Source organism: Erythrolamprus reginae, chromosome 2 (assembly GCF_031021105.1).
Source record: "Erythrolamprus reginae isolate rEryReg1 chromosome 2, rEryReg1.hap1, whole genome shotgun sequence".
Classification (NCBI taxonomy): Eukaryota; Metazoa; Chordata; class Lepidosauria; order Squamata; family Dipsadidae; genus Erythrolamprus; species Erythrolamprus reginae.
In genome coordinates, this window is record NC_091951.1 from 119,424,966 (window position 1) to 119,440,971 (window position 16,006).

The 16,006-nt window shown below is 42.3% G+C and overlaps 1 protein-coding gene across 5 annotated transcripts in view; it reads left to right on the forward strand.

Annotated features, from left to right (window-relative positions):
• The window catches only part of ARHGAP26 (Rho GTPase activating protein 26), a 333,358-nt gene that overhangs the window by 96,484 nt on the left and 220,868 nt on the right, over window positions 1-16,006 (forward strand). For all 5 annotated transcript variants that reach the window (XM_070739344.1, XM_070739347.1, XM_070739342.1 and 2 more), the window contains exon 2: window positions 14,589-14,684. In XM_070739344.1, the coding sequence (XP_070595445.1) occupies window positions 14,589-14,684 (96 nt within the window). The remainder of the gene's footprint in view (window positions 1-14,588; window positions 14,685-16,006) is intronic.

Sequence of the window (16,006 nt, forward strand, 5' to 3'; positions counted from 1 at the left end):
CTGTGGGACCTAACTGGTCGCTGAGATTCGTGCAGCAGAAGGCGGTCCCTGAGATAAGTAAAGCATAATATTAAGATAGAAAAAAAGAGAAGAAAAAGAGAAATCATTCATCTCATGTTTTTACTTCATTTCCATTATTCTTTCTGGATATACTGATACTTTGTATTGTTACATTTTCAGTTTTTGTTTTGAATCCATTCATGCCATTTGTGCCATAATTCTTTAGATTTTTTATATTTTGTTCCCTTAATTGAATTTGCCATTTCGTCCATCTCTACACATCTATATATTTTGTCAATAATTAAGCTTTCCGATGGGGTCTGTTCGTTTTTCCACATTTGTGCCAGTGAAATTCTAACTGCGGTGTTTATGTGTGTCATTAGGAAGAGCGTTTGCTTAGAGTAATGTCTTTTCCAAATTCCTAAAAGCATACCCTCTGGTGTATATTCTATCTCCTCTTTTGTAATTTCACGAATTCTAATAAAAAATAGATCTGATTGGTATTTCCCAGACAAATGTAGAGGTTGGAATTCATATGTCCACTTTAAACTAAGACAAATCATATTCATGGCCCTCTTAGGTTACATTAAGGTTAGGTCAACCTGACACCAGATTACTGTAATTAGTGAATCATGTACCCATTATTGGCTGTATAATTGCTAATATCAGTGGAAGAGACCTTGCTGATTATTTCACAGGAAGAGTCTATCATTTGGGTTAGGAAGAAGATCTGCTTGCTGATAGCATCACCTTTCTAGAATGCTCTCCATAAGGAATCCAGTTATTTCTCTGTGTGTGAGTGAATAAGACATTTGAGTTTGAGTATCCTGGTAATCATTTTACAGGAGGTTATCTTTATTTATTATTTATTAATTCGATTTCTATGTCACCCTTCTCCTGAGACTCAATTAGTCTAATTATAGGCAAGCAAAGACTGAATTCATTATTTGTTTTTGCATAGAACTCATTTACAGCAAACTAAGATGAAGCAAGGGCCTTGGCTTGTATTATAGCCAATGTCCAAATTCTTAAATTCTAGATTATGAGGTAATGTAATGAATAATATAATAATATAATATAATATAATATAGTATAGTATAGTATAGTATAATACAATAATTAATATAATATAATATATAATGTAATGTAATGTAATGTAATGTAATGTAATGTAATGTAATGTAATGTAATGTAATGTAATGTAATGTAATGTAATATAGGCAGGTGGACTAAAACAGTCATAGAATGGATCCCATGTGATAAAAAGCATCCATTAAAGAGACCTAAAACATAGATGTATTGATGACATCAGCAAGTATTGTGGGCCCAAATGGTAAAAGAAGGTTCAGAACCGTATTGGTTGGATACATGCTGAAGAGGCCTTCATTCTGCAGTGGATAGACAGTGGGTAAAATGATGATGATGATGATACATTATAAGCATTGTATCTCAGAACCAGGGTTTCAGTGCAATTCTGTTATTGATTCCTTCTTAGATTTTAGATGAGCTGAACTGTTGGAGAACCTCACTGTTCATAGGCACAGGGGGATATTTAGAAACCAAGTTGTGTATCAATAATCTTACAATGTGTGGAAACTCAGAAAATGGAGAAGTATGTCCTTACTCTTTACTGTAAATTACACAAAAGGAAGATGTTCAAATGCAAAGTCAGCATTCATCATTCTGCTGTTCTATGAAGTGTCTCTTTTTAGAATAACAAGCCTTTGAAGCAACCTTGTTTGAAAGTGCCAAACACTTGTTGCTTTTTAAATTCCTTAGTGTTGTGCATGCCTTTGAGTCAGAGTTGACTCCTGATGACTGTCTGGACTAACCCCTGCAGTTTTTTTGGCAAGATTTCAGAAGTGGTTTGTCACTGCCTAGTTCTTGCTAAGGTTGAGAGAGAGGGGGATTGGCCCAAGATCACACAGTTGGCCTCATGCCTAAGGCAGGACTAAAAAGCCCAGTGTCCCTCTTTCTATCCAATACACTAGACTGGAATTCTAAGTTTCTTAGAATCATCCTTTAACCTTCTTTACTTACAGTGGTACCTCTACTTAAGAACTTAATTCGTTCCGTGACCAGGTTCTTAAGTAGAAAAGTTTGTAAGTAGAAGCATTCTTTTGCATAGGAATCAATGTAAAAGCAAATAATGTGTGCAAACCCATTAGGAAAGAAATAAAAGCTCAGAATTTGGGTGGGAGGAGGAGGAGGAAGAAGAGGAGGAGGAAAGTCGCTGCTGAAGGAAGAAGGTGAGGTGAGGTGAATCAAAAAAATCCAAAACTTTGAGGTTTTTTTTTTTAAAAAAGAGGGATTCGAAGGTGGTGAGGAGGAGCACGTGCCTCCCATACACTGCGCCAGAGAGAGAAACCCAGGAGGAATGGCAGGAAACTGGCCGGGCCTTCGTGCCGCTCTCAAATTTCCTGGGAAATTTTTCCGGGCTCGGGTTCTTAAATAGAAAATGGTTCTTAAGAAGAGGCAAAAAATCTTGAACACCCGGTTCTTATCTAGAAAAGTTCTTAAGTAGAGGCATTCTTAGGTAGAGGTACCACTGTATTTGACTGCCTTCTGCACGCCTGAAATATGATCTAATTGCATATAGAGGATCCATTTAAGGCAGTGATAGTAGTGTCCATTTTGCTTTGCAAATCATGGGGGTAATTTCTTTATCCTTATACATCAAGAGAATGTAACTTTGCAGATTATCTTGGAAAGAGTCTCCGGTAATAGGCAATGAATTTTCCTGCATTAATTGTACTTGCTGCAAAAGAAAATTGTGGGTCTCTCCCATTGATCTGAATGATGTTAATAGTGAAGCGAGACCATAGCGCAGCGATGGGAAACCTCTTTTGGCACCGAGTGCCCAAAATGGGACATGTGTGTGTGCGTTGGACCACTGGAAACGCAAAGACCAGCTGACTAGTGGTGCATGTACGTGCTGGCCAGCTGGTCTTTGGGAGTCGTGCATGCACATGTGGGCCGGCCAGCTCATGTTTGCATGCACCAAAGCACCAAAGCACCAGAAACCCAAAGACCATCTGACCATCACATGTATTCACCCCGGCCAGCTGGTCTTTGGGTTTCCAGTGCTCCAGTATGCACGAAGATCAAATGGCTGGTATGCTGGACATGTATGCCCACACAGAGAGCTCTGTGTGCCACCTCTGGCCAGCCTGCCATAGGTTCGCCATCACGGCCATAGGGGAAGGAATCATGAAGATGACAGCCTTTAAAAGCAAAGTAAAAAAGAGAGAGGGAATCTTTAGAGAAAGAAAAGGGTTTGCATGGTGTTGTGGTTGGCTCTGGCCCAGCTCCTGCCCCAGGGAATGTGGAGGTGGATGCATGGGAAACTTCAACATGTCATAGGCCTGTGTTATTGCCGACAGAGTCAGTTCAGAGTTTAGTTTCCTTGGACGAAGAAGAAGGTGGGAGTGACTTGGAAGAGGGGGGCTTGGCACACAGCCCAGGCAGTCAATCTCCATTATCTTCCATTGATTCGGATAAAGACGTCTTGGACCCACGCAAGTGCAGAATTATGTGTAGAAGAGACCAAGTTAGGACATATTACAGGAGATAAGAGAGGCCACCTGTGTTTGGGTGGGGCTCCAGTAATTAGGGCTGCTGCTATAAATAGCAGCATGTGGGTTTGGCCATTGTGGAAGAGTATCTGATCGCAGTTCTTCAGGAATCGTGTGTTGCTGTTTTCTGGACTTTGTTTGTTGATTTTTCATGCCTTTGAAACCAAAGCAGAGCAACGTGTGTGTGTATGTGTGTCTCACTTCGTTGGAAGAAGAAGGGGTGTGAAGTTTCTTCACAGCTGCTAGCTAAGTACTTAATGACTGCTTAAGGGAAATTGTACAGACTACCCGGTTGTTTTGGGACGAGTGCTCTTTGCAATACAAAAAGAGTGCTTAGTTTATTTTGAATTTTGTGATAAAGAACATTGTTTTGAATTTTCAAACGTGTGTGTGTGTCTGAAATTTGTACCCTTGAATTTTCGGGAGGCTCCTATCAGAGAGCCTGGCAGAACACATGGGGGTTAGACATTTTATTACTGAAATTGCTATTTCTGTGAAGGAGGGAATAGAAGGCAGTAAAAGCAGATTTTCCAGGCACAATGGCGTCCAACGTTTTGGTCCTTTACTCCAAACTGTCTCTTGTTTGCAATGGAGGTCTTTGGAGTGTACTCAGGGCACAGTCAGATACTCACATGGCTCGGCTCCTAATGCTGGTTGAGAATCCTAGCAGTAAAAATGCAGGTGGCCCCTATACAGCAAGATGCTAATATTAGAGAAGAGAGTGTCTGGATTCCATTTGTGGATTTCTTTTCTCTTGAGAGTTTATTACAGTCTGAGATTATATTCTGAGAATGCTGAGTGATACAATGCAGTAATTTAACAGTTTACACTGAACCATTTCTCGAAATGTTGTTTGTCTTATTTTACTTGCATTCCAACAATTTTAAAATATTTGATTCCCTGTGAGTTTCTTTGGAATTTTGACAAAGGGACTCTGCAACAGTCAGTGTCAAAACTATTTGGATTAGTTGGTCTTCCTTTTCTGGGAGAGTGTAATCTGGCCACTAACCTTTTTCATGTTTCTGAGCCCCACTGTGTATTTCATGTTTCAGGTTGACATGCTCTGATAATTGATCTCCTGTGGGAAGTAAATAATTATTCGCTGTTGTGCAAATAATAGTGTTCATTGTCTACATGGGAATTCCCTTCACAATTATGTCCTCTAGGGTCTTTGTATAGCTGGTCTCTTGTGTGTTAAGACTGTAGAGTATCTGAGGCTGTTCTTTTTTTCTGCAAGCCAAATGAAGGACTTTAATGTGAAAAAAATAATTTCTATGGCATCATTCTAAGTAATAGTTCTCTATTATGCACATTATGTGTTGTTAACATCTGCCTTAAGTTTCATGGTATATGACTTTTGTACCCTGTGTGTGTGTGAGTGTAATTAAATGTAGGCCTTTCAAATTACAGTCAGCATAAATATCACTTTTGGGATGATAAACAGTTGTTTGTTTATACTGAGTGTTTTTTGCAATGGGAAATGTAGCCATGAAATCTCCCTCCCTCCCTTTCTTCCTTCTCTCTTTCCTTCTTCCCTCCATCCTCCTTAGATTTTTCTCTAAAATAAATATATGATGCTCTGTTTCTTTGTTAAGTTACAAATGGGAAATTATAAATTCCACCCAACCTAGTGTAGACAATTAATCCAGGACAGTGCCATAGTATCTGAGCTAATAAGTTTTATTATCCAGTAACATTGTAAAGCATAATTAGAGAGAAAATACTGTATCACTGCTGTTAGTTCTGTGGAGAACTTTCTGAAAAATGGCTTCTTACAGTATATCAAAACTAAATTAACACTTTGTAGCTTTTCCACATAAGGAAACTGATCCCAAACTGGCAATTTTGTTGGCTTTGAACTAACAGTTATTAAAAGAGGATTTCTTGAACTGAGAGAATGTAAAATATTAAAGCAAATTATTGGAATTTGTGGTGTTATGGAATTTTCTTTATCATTTTCAGATTTTCTGTCTGTGAAGAAACACATCCCTTCCTGCTTCCTTGTTCTGGGGAACTCTTAGTCTGTGTTCTGCAGAATAGTATAGATTGCCTTCTAGTGGCAAAGAAAGGAATATACTTTACTGTTTTGATTGGAATGTTTAAAGTGTACAATATAGACTGAATATTAAATTTGATATTGTTCTTATATTTTCCCAGAGATCAGTATAGACTGATATTATTAGGAAGTCTGATTTACCAGGCATTCAAAACCTAGGAGTTTAAAATCCACCAAACCTGTGTTACACAGCATTATTATTGATTTGTATGTTTTAAGTAGCAGCTAGGTGTCTTTGGTTGATTTGGGAAAACTAAGAAAGCTGTAGACAAGATTGAGAAGTTTTTTAAAAAACACAGCAACAACAACAACGTACAAAATGCGGAAAATATCAAGAAATCTCTGCGGACATGTCCTTGAAGCTTAACGTGAAGGAGTCTTTATCTTTCATGGTGCAGTATTCATTACTGTATATTTTGGGAATATGTTATATGAGAATTTTCCTCCTTCTCTCTTTCTCTCTCTTCCACCTCCGTCTGTCTACCTACCTGCCTACCTAACTGAGATGATTAATCCATGAGATACAAGCCATATGTAGCCCTCCAGGTATTTCCATATAGCTTTCAGCAGGGCCTATGACTCTTCCCACCATTTTGCACCTTTCTGATTCAGTGCTGTTGGAGCTGACGTTTCTGAAACAGCTCATTCCTGCTGGGCCCCCGAAAACAACGTCTGTGGGAGTGATGACTGCAGCAGTAGTGCTAATCAGAGCAGAACAAATAGGATCTCTCTAAGTGGAGAAGACGTAAGCAGGGTCTCTATGTGCATAGTCGTGTACCTGTTACAGATACAAACTGTGTGTGCATAGGGGTACACATGGTGGCTTCCAAGCATGACAGCAGCATGTCCCCCATTCCCCTCATCCCAGCCCCAGAACTAATCAGCATTTGGAGTATTCAGTGAATCAGTGTAAGTGTAATACACTGTCTCATCATTCCTATCATCATCATCATCATCATCATCATCATCATCATCATTATTATTATTATTATTAATTACTTATTAGATTTGTATGCCGCCCCTCTCTGAAGACTCGGGGCGGCTCACAACAGTAATAAAAACAATATAGCAGTGGAACAAATATAATATTAAAAAAACATATAAAACCCTATCATTATTTTTTTTAAAAACAACCAAACAGCACATTCATACCAAACATAAAACAAAGTATAAAAAAGCCTGGGGGAAAGGTGTCTCAGCTCCCCCATGCCTGGCGGTGTAAGTGAGTCTTGAGTAGTTTACGAAAGACAGGGAGGGTGGGGGCAGTTCTAATCTCCGGGGGGAGTTGGTTCCAGAGGGCCGAGACCGCCACAGAGAAGGCTCTTCCCCTGGGGCCCGCCAAACGACATTGTTTAGTCGACGGGACCCGTAGAAGGTCAACTCTGTGGGACCTTATTGGTCGCTGGGATTCCTCCCTCTTAGGACTGTATGACTGTAACTTGTTGCTTGTATCCTAAGATTTTTATTAATATTGATTGTTTCTTCATTGCTTATTTGACCCCTATGACAATCATTAAGTGTTGTACCACATGATTCTTGACAAATGTATCTTTTTCTTTTATGCACCAAGACAAATTCCTTGTATGTTCAATCATACTTGGCAAATAAAATTCTATTCTATTCTATTCTATTCTATTCCATTCCATTCCATTCCATTCCGAGCTTATTAAGCCATACGCTCTGCAGCGTCTGAATTGCTGCCCCTTCATAAGCAACACATAGTGAGTTTGCATCCTTCACATGAGACTCTTCCCTCTTTTCTGGCAGAATGTGGCAATTGGATCCCTCCCAAATACTGATAGGGCTGAATGATGCTGTAATTAATCCTTTTTAACAAAAATCCCACATTGAATAATGCAAACTTTTCCTAACCTGTGTTAGGAAAGTGATGGTGAACCTATGGTACAGTGCCACAGGTGGCACATGGAGTCATATCTGCTGGCAAGTGATCCATTGCCCTAGCTCAGCTTCAATGTGCATGTGTGTGCCACCAGCTCATTTTTGGCTCACACAGAAGCTCTGGAAGGGCATTCTTGGCTTCCAGAGAGCCTCCGGGGGGATGGGGGATGGCATTTGTACCCTCCCCTAGCTCCAGGGAAACCTGGGGAGGGTAGGATACGAGCCTACTGAGCCCACCAGAAGTTGGGAAACAGGCCGTTGCCAGCCTCCAGAGGGCCTCCAGGGGATGGGAGAAGCTGTTTTCGCCCTCCCCAGGCATTGAATTTTGGGTATGGGCATTCAGGCATGCGTGATAGCATGCAAGCACGCTCTTTTGGCACCCGAGGGAAAAAAGGTTCGCCATCACTGTTATAGGGTGGTGTGTAATGAAGAGGAAAAGGTACGTCATGATCTACTAAATGCTCAGAGATAAAAGTTTAGTATATGGTTCTGGTTAAAGGAAACATGTCCTTGTGGAATGAATGTCCCAAAGGTGCTTTTTCAAGAGGCTCCGGGACTTTCTGTTTCTCTCTTTTTAGATGTTTCGTTTCTCATCCAAGAAGCTTCTTCAGAACTGTAGCAACTCCTCAGATGAGGAGCAAAACATCTTCAAAGGAGAAAAAGAAACAAAGTCCAGTTGCCTCTTGAAAAAGCCCCTGTGGGACAACCACGGCCTGGATGACTGAGAATCTCCATAGACATTTATCAAATGAACACTTCCTTATTATTTTCAGGAGAGCAGAAAGCAGGAATAGTTCCCAGGTTATAGGGTATAGCAGCGGTCCCCAAACTACGGCCCGTGGGCCGGATGCGGCCCGCTGAGGCTATTTACCCAGCCCGCAGCAGCGTACAAGATTTTACCATATATAATATACTAAGTTCCCGAATCTCCCCTCCACTCTGCTGCTGAGCGTCTGGCGGCGGCAAGGAAGAGGAAAGCCAGGGGGCGGGGAGGAAAGCACCCTATGGCAGAGCAGCAACAGTTCCTCTGAGAAAGAAATTAGCCAATTGCTTTCCTCCCCGCCCCCTGGCTTTCCGCCTCCTCCTCCTCCAGACGCTCAGCTGCAGACCGTCTTTGTCCCTCCAGTGCCGCTTTTTTTGCTTTTTCTTTTTTCTTTTTTGCACCGGTGAGGTTTGCGCGCGTTTGGGCACTTTTGGTGTGGGGGGGGGTCTGCTGCGGAGAGGGAGAGAGAGAGAGAAAGAGGGAGACATAGAAAGAGAGTGAGAGAGAGGGAAATAAAACAAGAAAGAGAGGGAGAGAGAGAACGGGAGAGTGCTGCTTTTTTGCTTCTTTGCTGCCCCGCAGGGAGCCTGGAAGCCCTGCAAGAGCGTCTGGAGGGGGCAGTAAACAAGCCATCAGGACCCCCGTGCACTAAATTGTTAACGGCCACAATGTCCTGGCCAGGCGACGGGGAGGCCCTCCCGATGCTTGCCCGCCGCCCAGGCCCCGCGCTTGGAGCCGGGGGCGACGGGCCTAGCCTCAGCTTACTTGGCCCCAGCGCAGCCGAAGCGCGGGGCGGAGTAGGCGGCGGCGGCTGCTTCAGGCCCGCCCCCGAGCTGAGCTTCCTTTGGCTTCCTTCGGGGCAAAGCTGCAAAGTTCACCTGCCGCCTCGAAGGAAGCCAAAGGAAGCTCAGCTCAATGAGGACCGGCTCTTGGTCCCTTGAAGCTGCCACCACCACCGCCGCCCACTGCGGAGATCCCTTCGCCCGAACGGAGGCGGCGGCGGGTTCAAGGGACCAAGAGCCGGTCCTTTTCGGAGCTGCGTTGCTTGAGGAGATCCCTTCGCCCGGAGGCTGAGGCTGCAACAATTCAGCGCCGAGAAAGACCGGCTCTTGGTCCTTTGAGCCCGCCGCCTCCGTTCAGGCGAAGGGATCTCCGCAGTGGGCGGTGGCGGCGGTGGCAGCTTCAAGGGACCAACAGCCGGTCCTCGTTGAGCTGAGCTTCTTTTGGCTTCCTTCAAGGCGGCAGGTGAACTTTGCAGCTTTTGCTTCGAAGGAAGCCAAAGGAAGCTCAGCTCGGGGGCGGGCCTGAAGCAGCCGTCGCCACCTATTCCGCCCCACGCTTCGGCCGCACTGGGAGCTCTGGTGGGCGCGGGGCAGCAGGGCAAGCCACGAAGGTGGCGCAGCGTGGGTCAAGCGGGAGGGCACAGCAGTAGTCGTAAGGCGGCGGTGGGGCGGTTGGCTGCAAGGCACCGGCGGCGGCGGCTTGATGTGTTGCAGGACGCCGTGCATTGCTGGCGCTGCGCTGGGCATGGGGCTGGCACCTCCGTCCTGGACCAGCCAGCGGGCCAGTGCCAGCCCCGTGCCCATGCCCAGCGCAGCGCCAGCAATGTACTACGACCCGATGTCGGTGCCACCGTCTTGGGAGCTTCTGCTTGCAGCCGACTGCCCCGCGGCGTGTTGCAGGGCAGAAAAAAAAAAGAAGAGAGGAAGGAAGAGAGAAGAAAAGGAGAGAGAGAGAGAGAAAGAAAGCAAGAGAGAGAGGGAGAGAAAACAAGTGAGGGGGAGGGAATGTGAGAGAGAAAAAGAGAAAAATGAGAAAATGATGGAGGGAAAGAACGAGGGAGAGGGAAACAAAACAAATGAGAAAGAAGGAAAAAAAGGGAGAGGGAAGAGAGAAGTGGGAAGGAGGGAGGGAGGGAAAGAAGGAGAAATGGCAGGAAAAGGAAGGAAGGAAAGGAGGAAGGAAGGAAGGAAGGAAGAAGAAATGGAGGGAACAAGGAAGGAAGGAAGAATGAAATGAATGGAAGGGCGGAGGAAGGAAAGACTTTTGGGGGGGGTGTGTACATTTTTTTAAAATTTTCTCTCAACATACATTCAAACAGTACAATGTACCATCTAATTTTCCCTGAATAAAATGCGGTATTTTGTCAGTAACTAATATCAATCATCAAAAAAGTTGCAAAAGTTTTTTTTCTAATGTTGTCATCCAGGTACATACTTTTCTTTTAATTAAATTCCCTCCTTAATGTTCCTTCAAAAAGTACAACACCAATTATATTTCTAACTTATTAATCATTATGCCAAAGTGCTTCCTTCTTTATATATTTTTCTATAAATATTTTTATACATTTTTCTATAAACCAATAAAACCTTGTATAGCCAATCAGATGTTAACAAAAGAAAATTAAAAACAAAACATAAACATGTATGAATTTCAGACTTCTTCCCTCCCTCTAAATAGTACATTCCCATTTTTTTAATGTTAAAATAAGGTATGTGCAGTGTGCAGAGGGATTTGTTCATAGTTTTTTTTATAGTCCGGCCCTCCAACAGTCTGAGGGACAGTGAACTGGCCCCCTGTGTAAAAAGTTTGGGGACCCCTGGGGTATAGTCTGAATCTTCCATTTCAGAATGGGTTTAGATTTTTGTTTGTTTATTTTCTGACATGAACAATATAGAAGTCAAGTGTTTTTGAAGCTTATGGAAAGATTCGGGAATTAATCTGATTTGATGTATTAAGTAGATTATGCTGTTCCATTCAAATTAAGTTTATCAGATAACATCTGGTGGAAACAGAAGACCCAGTGTTCTAGTCTGGCTGACGGAAGTTAATATTGATTTGCTTTTTACACAATTACAGCTGACCTCCTTGTGTTACAGATTCATTTTCCAGGGTTGCCTTGCTCTTTTTGACCGAAGTCTCTAAAAATAAAACCAAACCAGAATCCATAGTAATAGCACCATATCCATTTTACTTTATCTATTGAAACAAAGGGATGCTGAACACTGTACAATAAGTGATTTATCAGCAAGATGCATTAATTTTCCCTAGCATGTCTATGGATATGCTCAGTCATCCATATCATGGTTGTACCAAAGGTGCTTTTTCAAGAGGCAATTGGACGTTCTGATTTTCTTTTGAAGATGTTTTGTTTCTCATCCAGGAACTTTTTTTTAGCTCTGACTGGTTTGTGAGGAATGGAAGGATTTATATTCCTTGCAGACAGCTGGTCATTTGCTTTCTTCTACCAAGTTGTTAAGATCACCTGGAGGTTTATCTGTGTCCTCAGGGTCACCTGACTGGTGCAAATGGGTGTGGAGCCTTCTTGGAACAGTTGAAAAGACTGTGTTGTTGACTGGGGATAATGTCACATCCCTCTTCTTTGGTTGAGAGAGAGCTGTTCAGTTTTGACATAGATGGCCCCTTTGACCCCTCTTTCAAGCCAGTGGTCCTCTCTGGCCAAAGTGTGGGCTTTGCTGTCTTCATAAAAGTAGCCTTTGTCTTTTACATGCAGATGGACTGCTGAATCTAGTTTCCCTAGCATTCTCATAATTTTTCCTATTGTCAGCCTTTTGGGGTAGCTTAGACCAGTGTTTCCCAACCTTGGGAACTTGAAGATATTTGGACTTCAACTCCCAGAATTCCCCAGCCAGCGAATGCTGGCTGGGGAATTCTGAGAGTTGAAGTCCAGATATCTTCAAGTTCCCAAGGTTGGGAAACACTGGCTTAGACAGAAAATCAAAACCGTGACTACTAATACTGCTATTATTATAAGGTTACAGTAATCTTGCAAGTCCAAAAAACCCCACCACCTCTTCTCCCCTGCCTTTACTTTCCAAGGAAGTAGGGAGGGTCCCTTCTGAGATGCTTTCTCTAGCCACATCTCTACTTTAGATTCAAATTTCTCTTATCATGGCTGTTCTCTAGGCCGTGACTCTTCCTCCTGTCTCCCAAAGTTATTTTCCCATTGTAACTATTATAATTAGCCCATTTTAAGTATTCCCATTCAACTATTCAGTCATCTGCAAAAGAACTATGATTGAGAATGCCAATTTCATACAATCAGAGGTGATGGATCAGAGCTCCATGGGAGTGCCAGATGAACAATGAACTAATTTAAAAGATATTTATCTGTTCATTCCCTTATCATAACATAGTGTCTTCATTAAATACACATACAATTTTAACTTTTGCTGCATTCAGTAACCTCATAATTTGATTCCCTATACCCATGATGGGCAAACCTATGGCAAGTGTGCCACAGGTGGTACATGGAGCCATATCTGCTGGCATATGAGCTGTTGCCCTAGCTCGGCTCCAGCGCACATGTGGGCACCAGACAGCTGATTTTTGGCTCATATGGAGGCTCTGGGAGGGCGTTTTCGGCCTCTGGAGGGCTTCCAGGGGAACAGGAGGGTGCTTTTGCTTTTCTCAAGGGGAAAAAAATGGGCCTCCTGGGCCCACCAGAAGTCAGAAAATGGGGGAGTTGGGTGTGGGGGGGGCATTGAATATGGGTGTGGGCATGTACACGCGTGTGATAGCGTGCATGTTTGCTATTTTGGCACCCAAGGAAAAAAAGGTTCGCCATCACTGCCCTATACCTTGTTGAACAAAGGAGCCTCCCCTTTAAGAAAGTAATATAAAAGAAATAACATAGAGAGAAATTTAAAAAGAAAGATAAGATAAAAGAAGTAGAAAAGAGTTGCGGGTAGGAAAAGAAAAGAAAAGAAAAGGAGAAGCAGTTCCCAGTTTGAGCAGTTACAACAAACCTGTTATCTCTCTTCTCTCTTTAAAAGTTACATGTTTCTCCTTTTCACATATTCAGCCCCTTGAATGAGCAAATCCATAAATCACCAATTCATTTTTTCATATTTTATGCAAAAAGTCTAAAACAGGTTTCCATTCTTTAAGTTGTTGTCTTTTTAAAATTATTATTATTATTTCCTTCAATTGTGTCCCATTCTAAGAGACTGGCTATACACGTAAGTCTCTGCAATTTTGTTGGCAAGATTTTTCAAAAATGGTTTGCCATTGCCTTTTTTTGGAATTGAGAGAAAATAATCCAGGGTTTCATGCCGAAAAGCGCAGCTAGAACCCATAGTCTCCCAGTTTCTAACACAATGCCTTAATCACTGCACCAAACTGACCCCCACTTGTTTTCTTACCCCTTATGAAACAGATCAATTATGCTAATTCTACACATTCTGCTATTTTCACAATCCATTGAGTATTTCAGTGTTCTTCCATTTTTGTGCATATGCGTAATAGTCTGCAGCTACTATATAAAAAATCAGTCTTCCATCAATGTTATCTAATTGGTTATCCACGAGTCCCAACGTTTTGCAGAAAACTCTTCATTTCTCCACTTTTAATTTTATACATGGGTACCTGTCTGGTCTCATTTTCCATTTCCCAGTGTGTTTTGTACACTGCCTTCCTCTCAGTTGAGATGCAGCCTTAAGAAACTGTTTTAGCAAGATTAATTTTCTTTGATGTAATGACAGTAAATTTCTAAACTTTGCCAAGATAGTTGGGCACAAATATTGGTGAGGATGAAGGCTGGAGTTAGTTCTGCTTTTCTGTAAGTCTCTGATGCTTGTCTTGTGCCTGCCATTCCAGCCTTTCTGACAACTATGACATTTCAATCCTGATAGCAAAAGAGCATTCTTGCCATTATCTGGCAAAGTCGCGTAGAATGTTTTAGCTCTTTGGCTTTCATTGTGGAAAAAAACAATGGAACATTACAAAGTGAAATGCAATAATAACCAACTACATGGGTATGGTTATGTTAGAACTATTCAAATAGAAAAAAAGGACAATAGGAATAAATAAAGGGCATAGTTTATTAAAACATCCTCAATGTGCTCTATTTCATGCCCTTCCTCAGATAATTACTAAAACTAGGAACTGAAAGTTGTGTTCATTTTTAAAAGTTAACCAAGTATGACAGCTTTAAATAATGTGTTGTAAGGATAGCCTTTATAGTAGGAGAACTGTCAATTATGATTTATTGTTATTGGAACACCGAAGATTTGCCCTTAATGAAGTACGTCTCTCAATTTTGCTTTCTATGACATAATGTTCATTTTTTGGATTGATTAAAAACTATTTTTAAAAGATACTTTATGGATCAGTAGTTTTCCTTTCAGCAGAACCTTTATTATTTACTTTACATCAAAGATTGCTCTCTAGCCTAGATGACCGAATGAAGGACATTGCTACAAGTTATTAGAATTAGGTTTGCTGAATCTGTGGTTTATTAGTTGTCACTGAAAAACTTTTCTTCTCTTTATAGATTTGTCTTCAGCAAAACGGAAATTTGCAGACTCCTTGAATGATTTCAAATTTCAATGTATAGGCGATGCAGAAACAGATGATGAAATATGTATAGGTAAGTGCATAGCTTTGATTTAATACAAATAAGGCAATTCAGTGGCTTAAATAGGAGGAATAAGGGAAGAATGAAGTGAAACATCTACAGTAGTTAGGAAGGATGGGTTTGCAAATTATTACAAGTTGTCCTTGACATATGATCATTATTGCAATTTCAACTTCTGTCATTAAATGATGTAAACATTTAATTCCAAAGATGTATTTTTCCCAACTGGACTTTCTGGTTTTTCTTCAAAGGTGTTTCGCTTTTTGTCTAAGGCTTCTTCAGCAATGATTAGATAGTGGGGAATGGAAGGATTTATGCCCCTTGTAGACAGCTGGTCATTTGCATTGTTTAAGCGAGTCATTGAGGCCATCATCTCAAACTGAAGTGCAAATGGTTCCTGTAACTGGCAATTTTTCAGGAAATCCCATATCATTCAAAGAATGTTTATTCCAAAGTAAATAGTTAAATGTCTACGGAGATTCTCCAATGCACTGCTGCGGAGAGTCCAACATGGGTGATACTTCAGCCTGATTGGTTAGGAACTGAGTTAGATTAGCATAATAATTAGCTCCGCCCTGTAGCCACCCCCCTATAGCTCAGTCTTAAAAACTCAGTCGTAGTGATAGGGACTAGAGTTTACTTCTCTGTTAAATTTGTATATATGTTTCATGAGAATCTTTTAAATGTATTAAATGTATTAAATGCATTAATTTCTCCTATTTGTTTTTTCCCTCTTTTTTTCTTTTTTACAGAAACAGAAGAGGACAAGAGGATTCAGGTGTCTACCCTCCGTGGGTATAACCTGCAACTCATTACCTCCTCAGGGCTCGCACCCTCCGTGGGAGCAGCCCAGAGGTACGGCTCTCCCTGGGCTGGGTCCCTGACCTCCGTGGCCAAACCCCACCATCATGCCCAGTGGTTAATCCCAGAGCCGTTGGAGTTATTTGAGGTCCCTAGCCTCCGAGGCCAAACCTCACCGAGCTCGGAGGGGCGAAGGTACAGCTGCCCCAGTGGCACCCCACCCCCCTCCCTCAACCTTTGGAGCTCACCGCTAGCGTTTTCCAAGCCAAAAGGGGAAATCCCCGAGGCTTCCCTCTTGCGCGCCGCAGAAGAGACCGCCGATTTCGGCGGCAGATTCAAAAAGCCGACTATCAGCTGTTCGTCGGCTTTTTAGGAGCGGCGCGCCTGCAGCTTCGGCGCCGAGGGAAAGAGCAGCAAAAGAACGCAGCGGGGAAGGGGAGAGGCCAGCCGAGACAGGGTTGTCTTCGGAGAGGAGGCTAGGCATGAAAACAGGATGCCTGCCACAGATTCCTCCCGCTTGGTTGCGCCCGCCA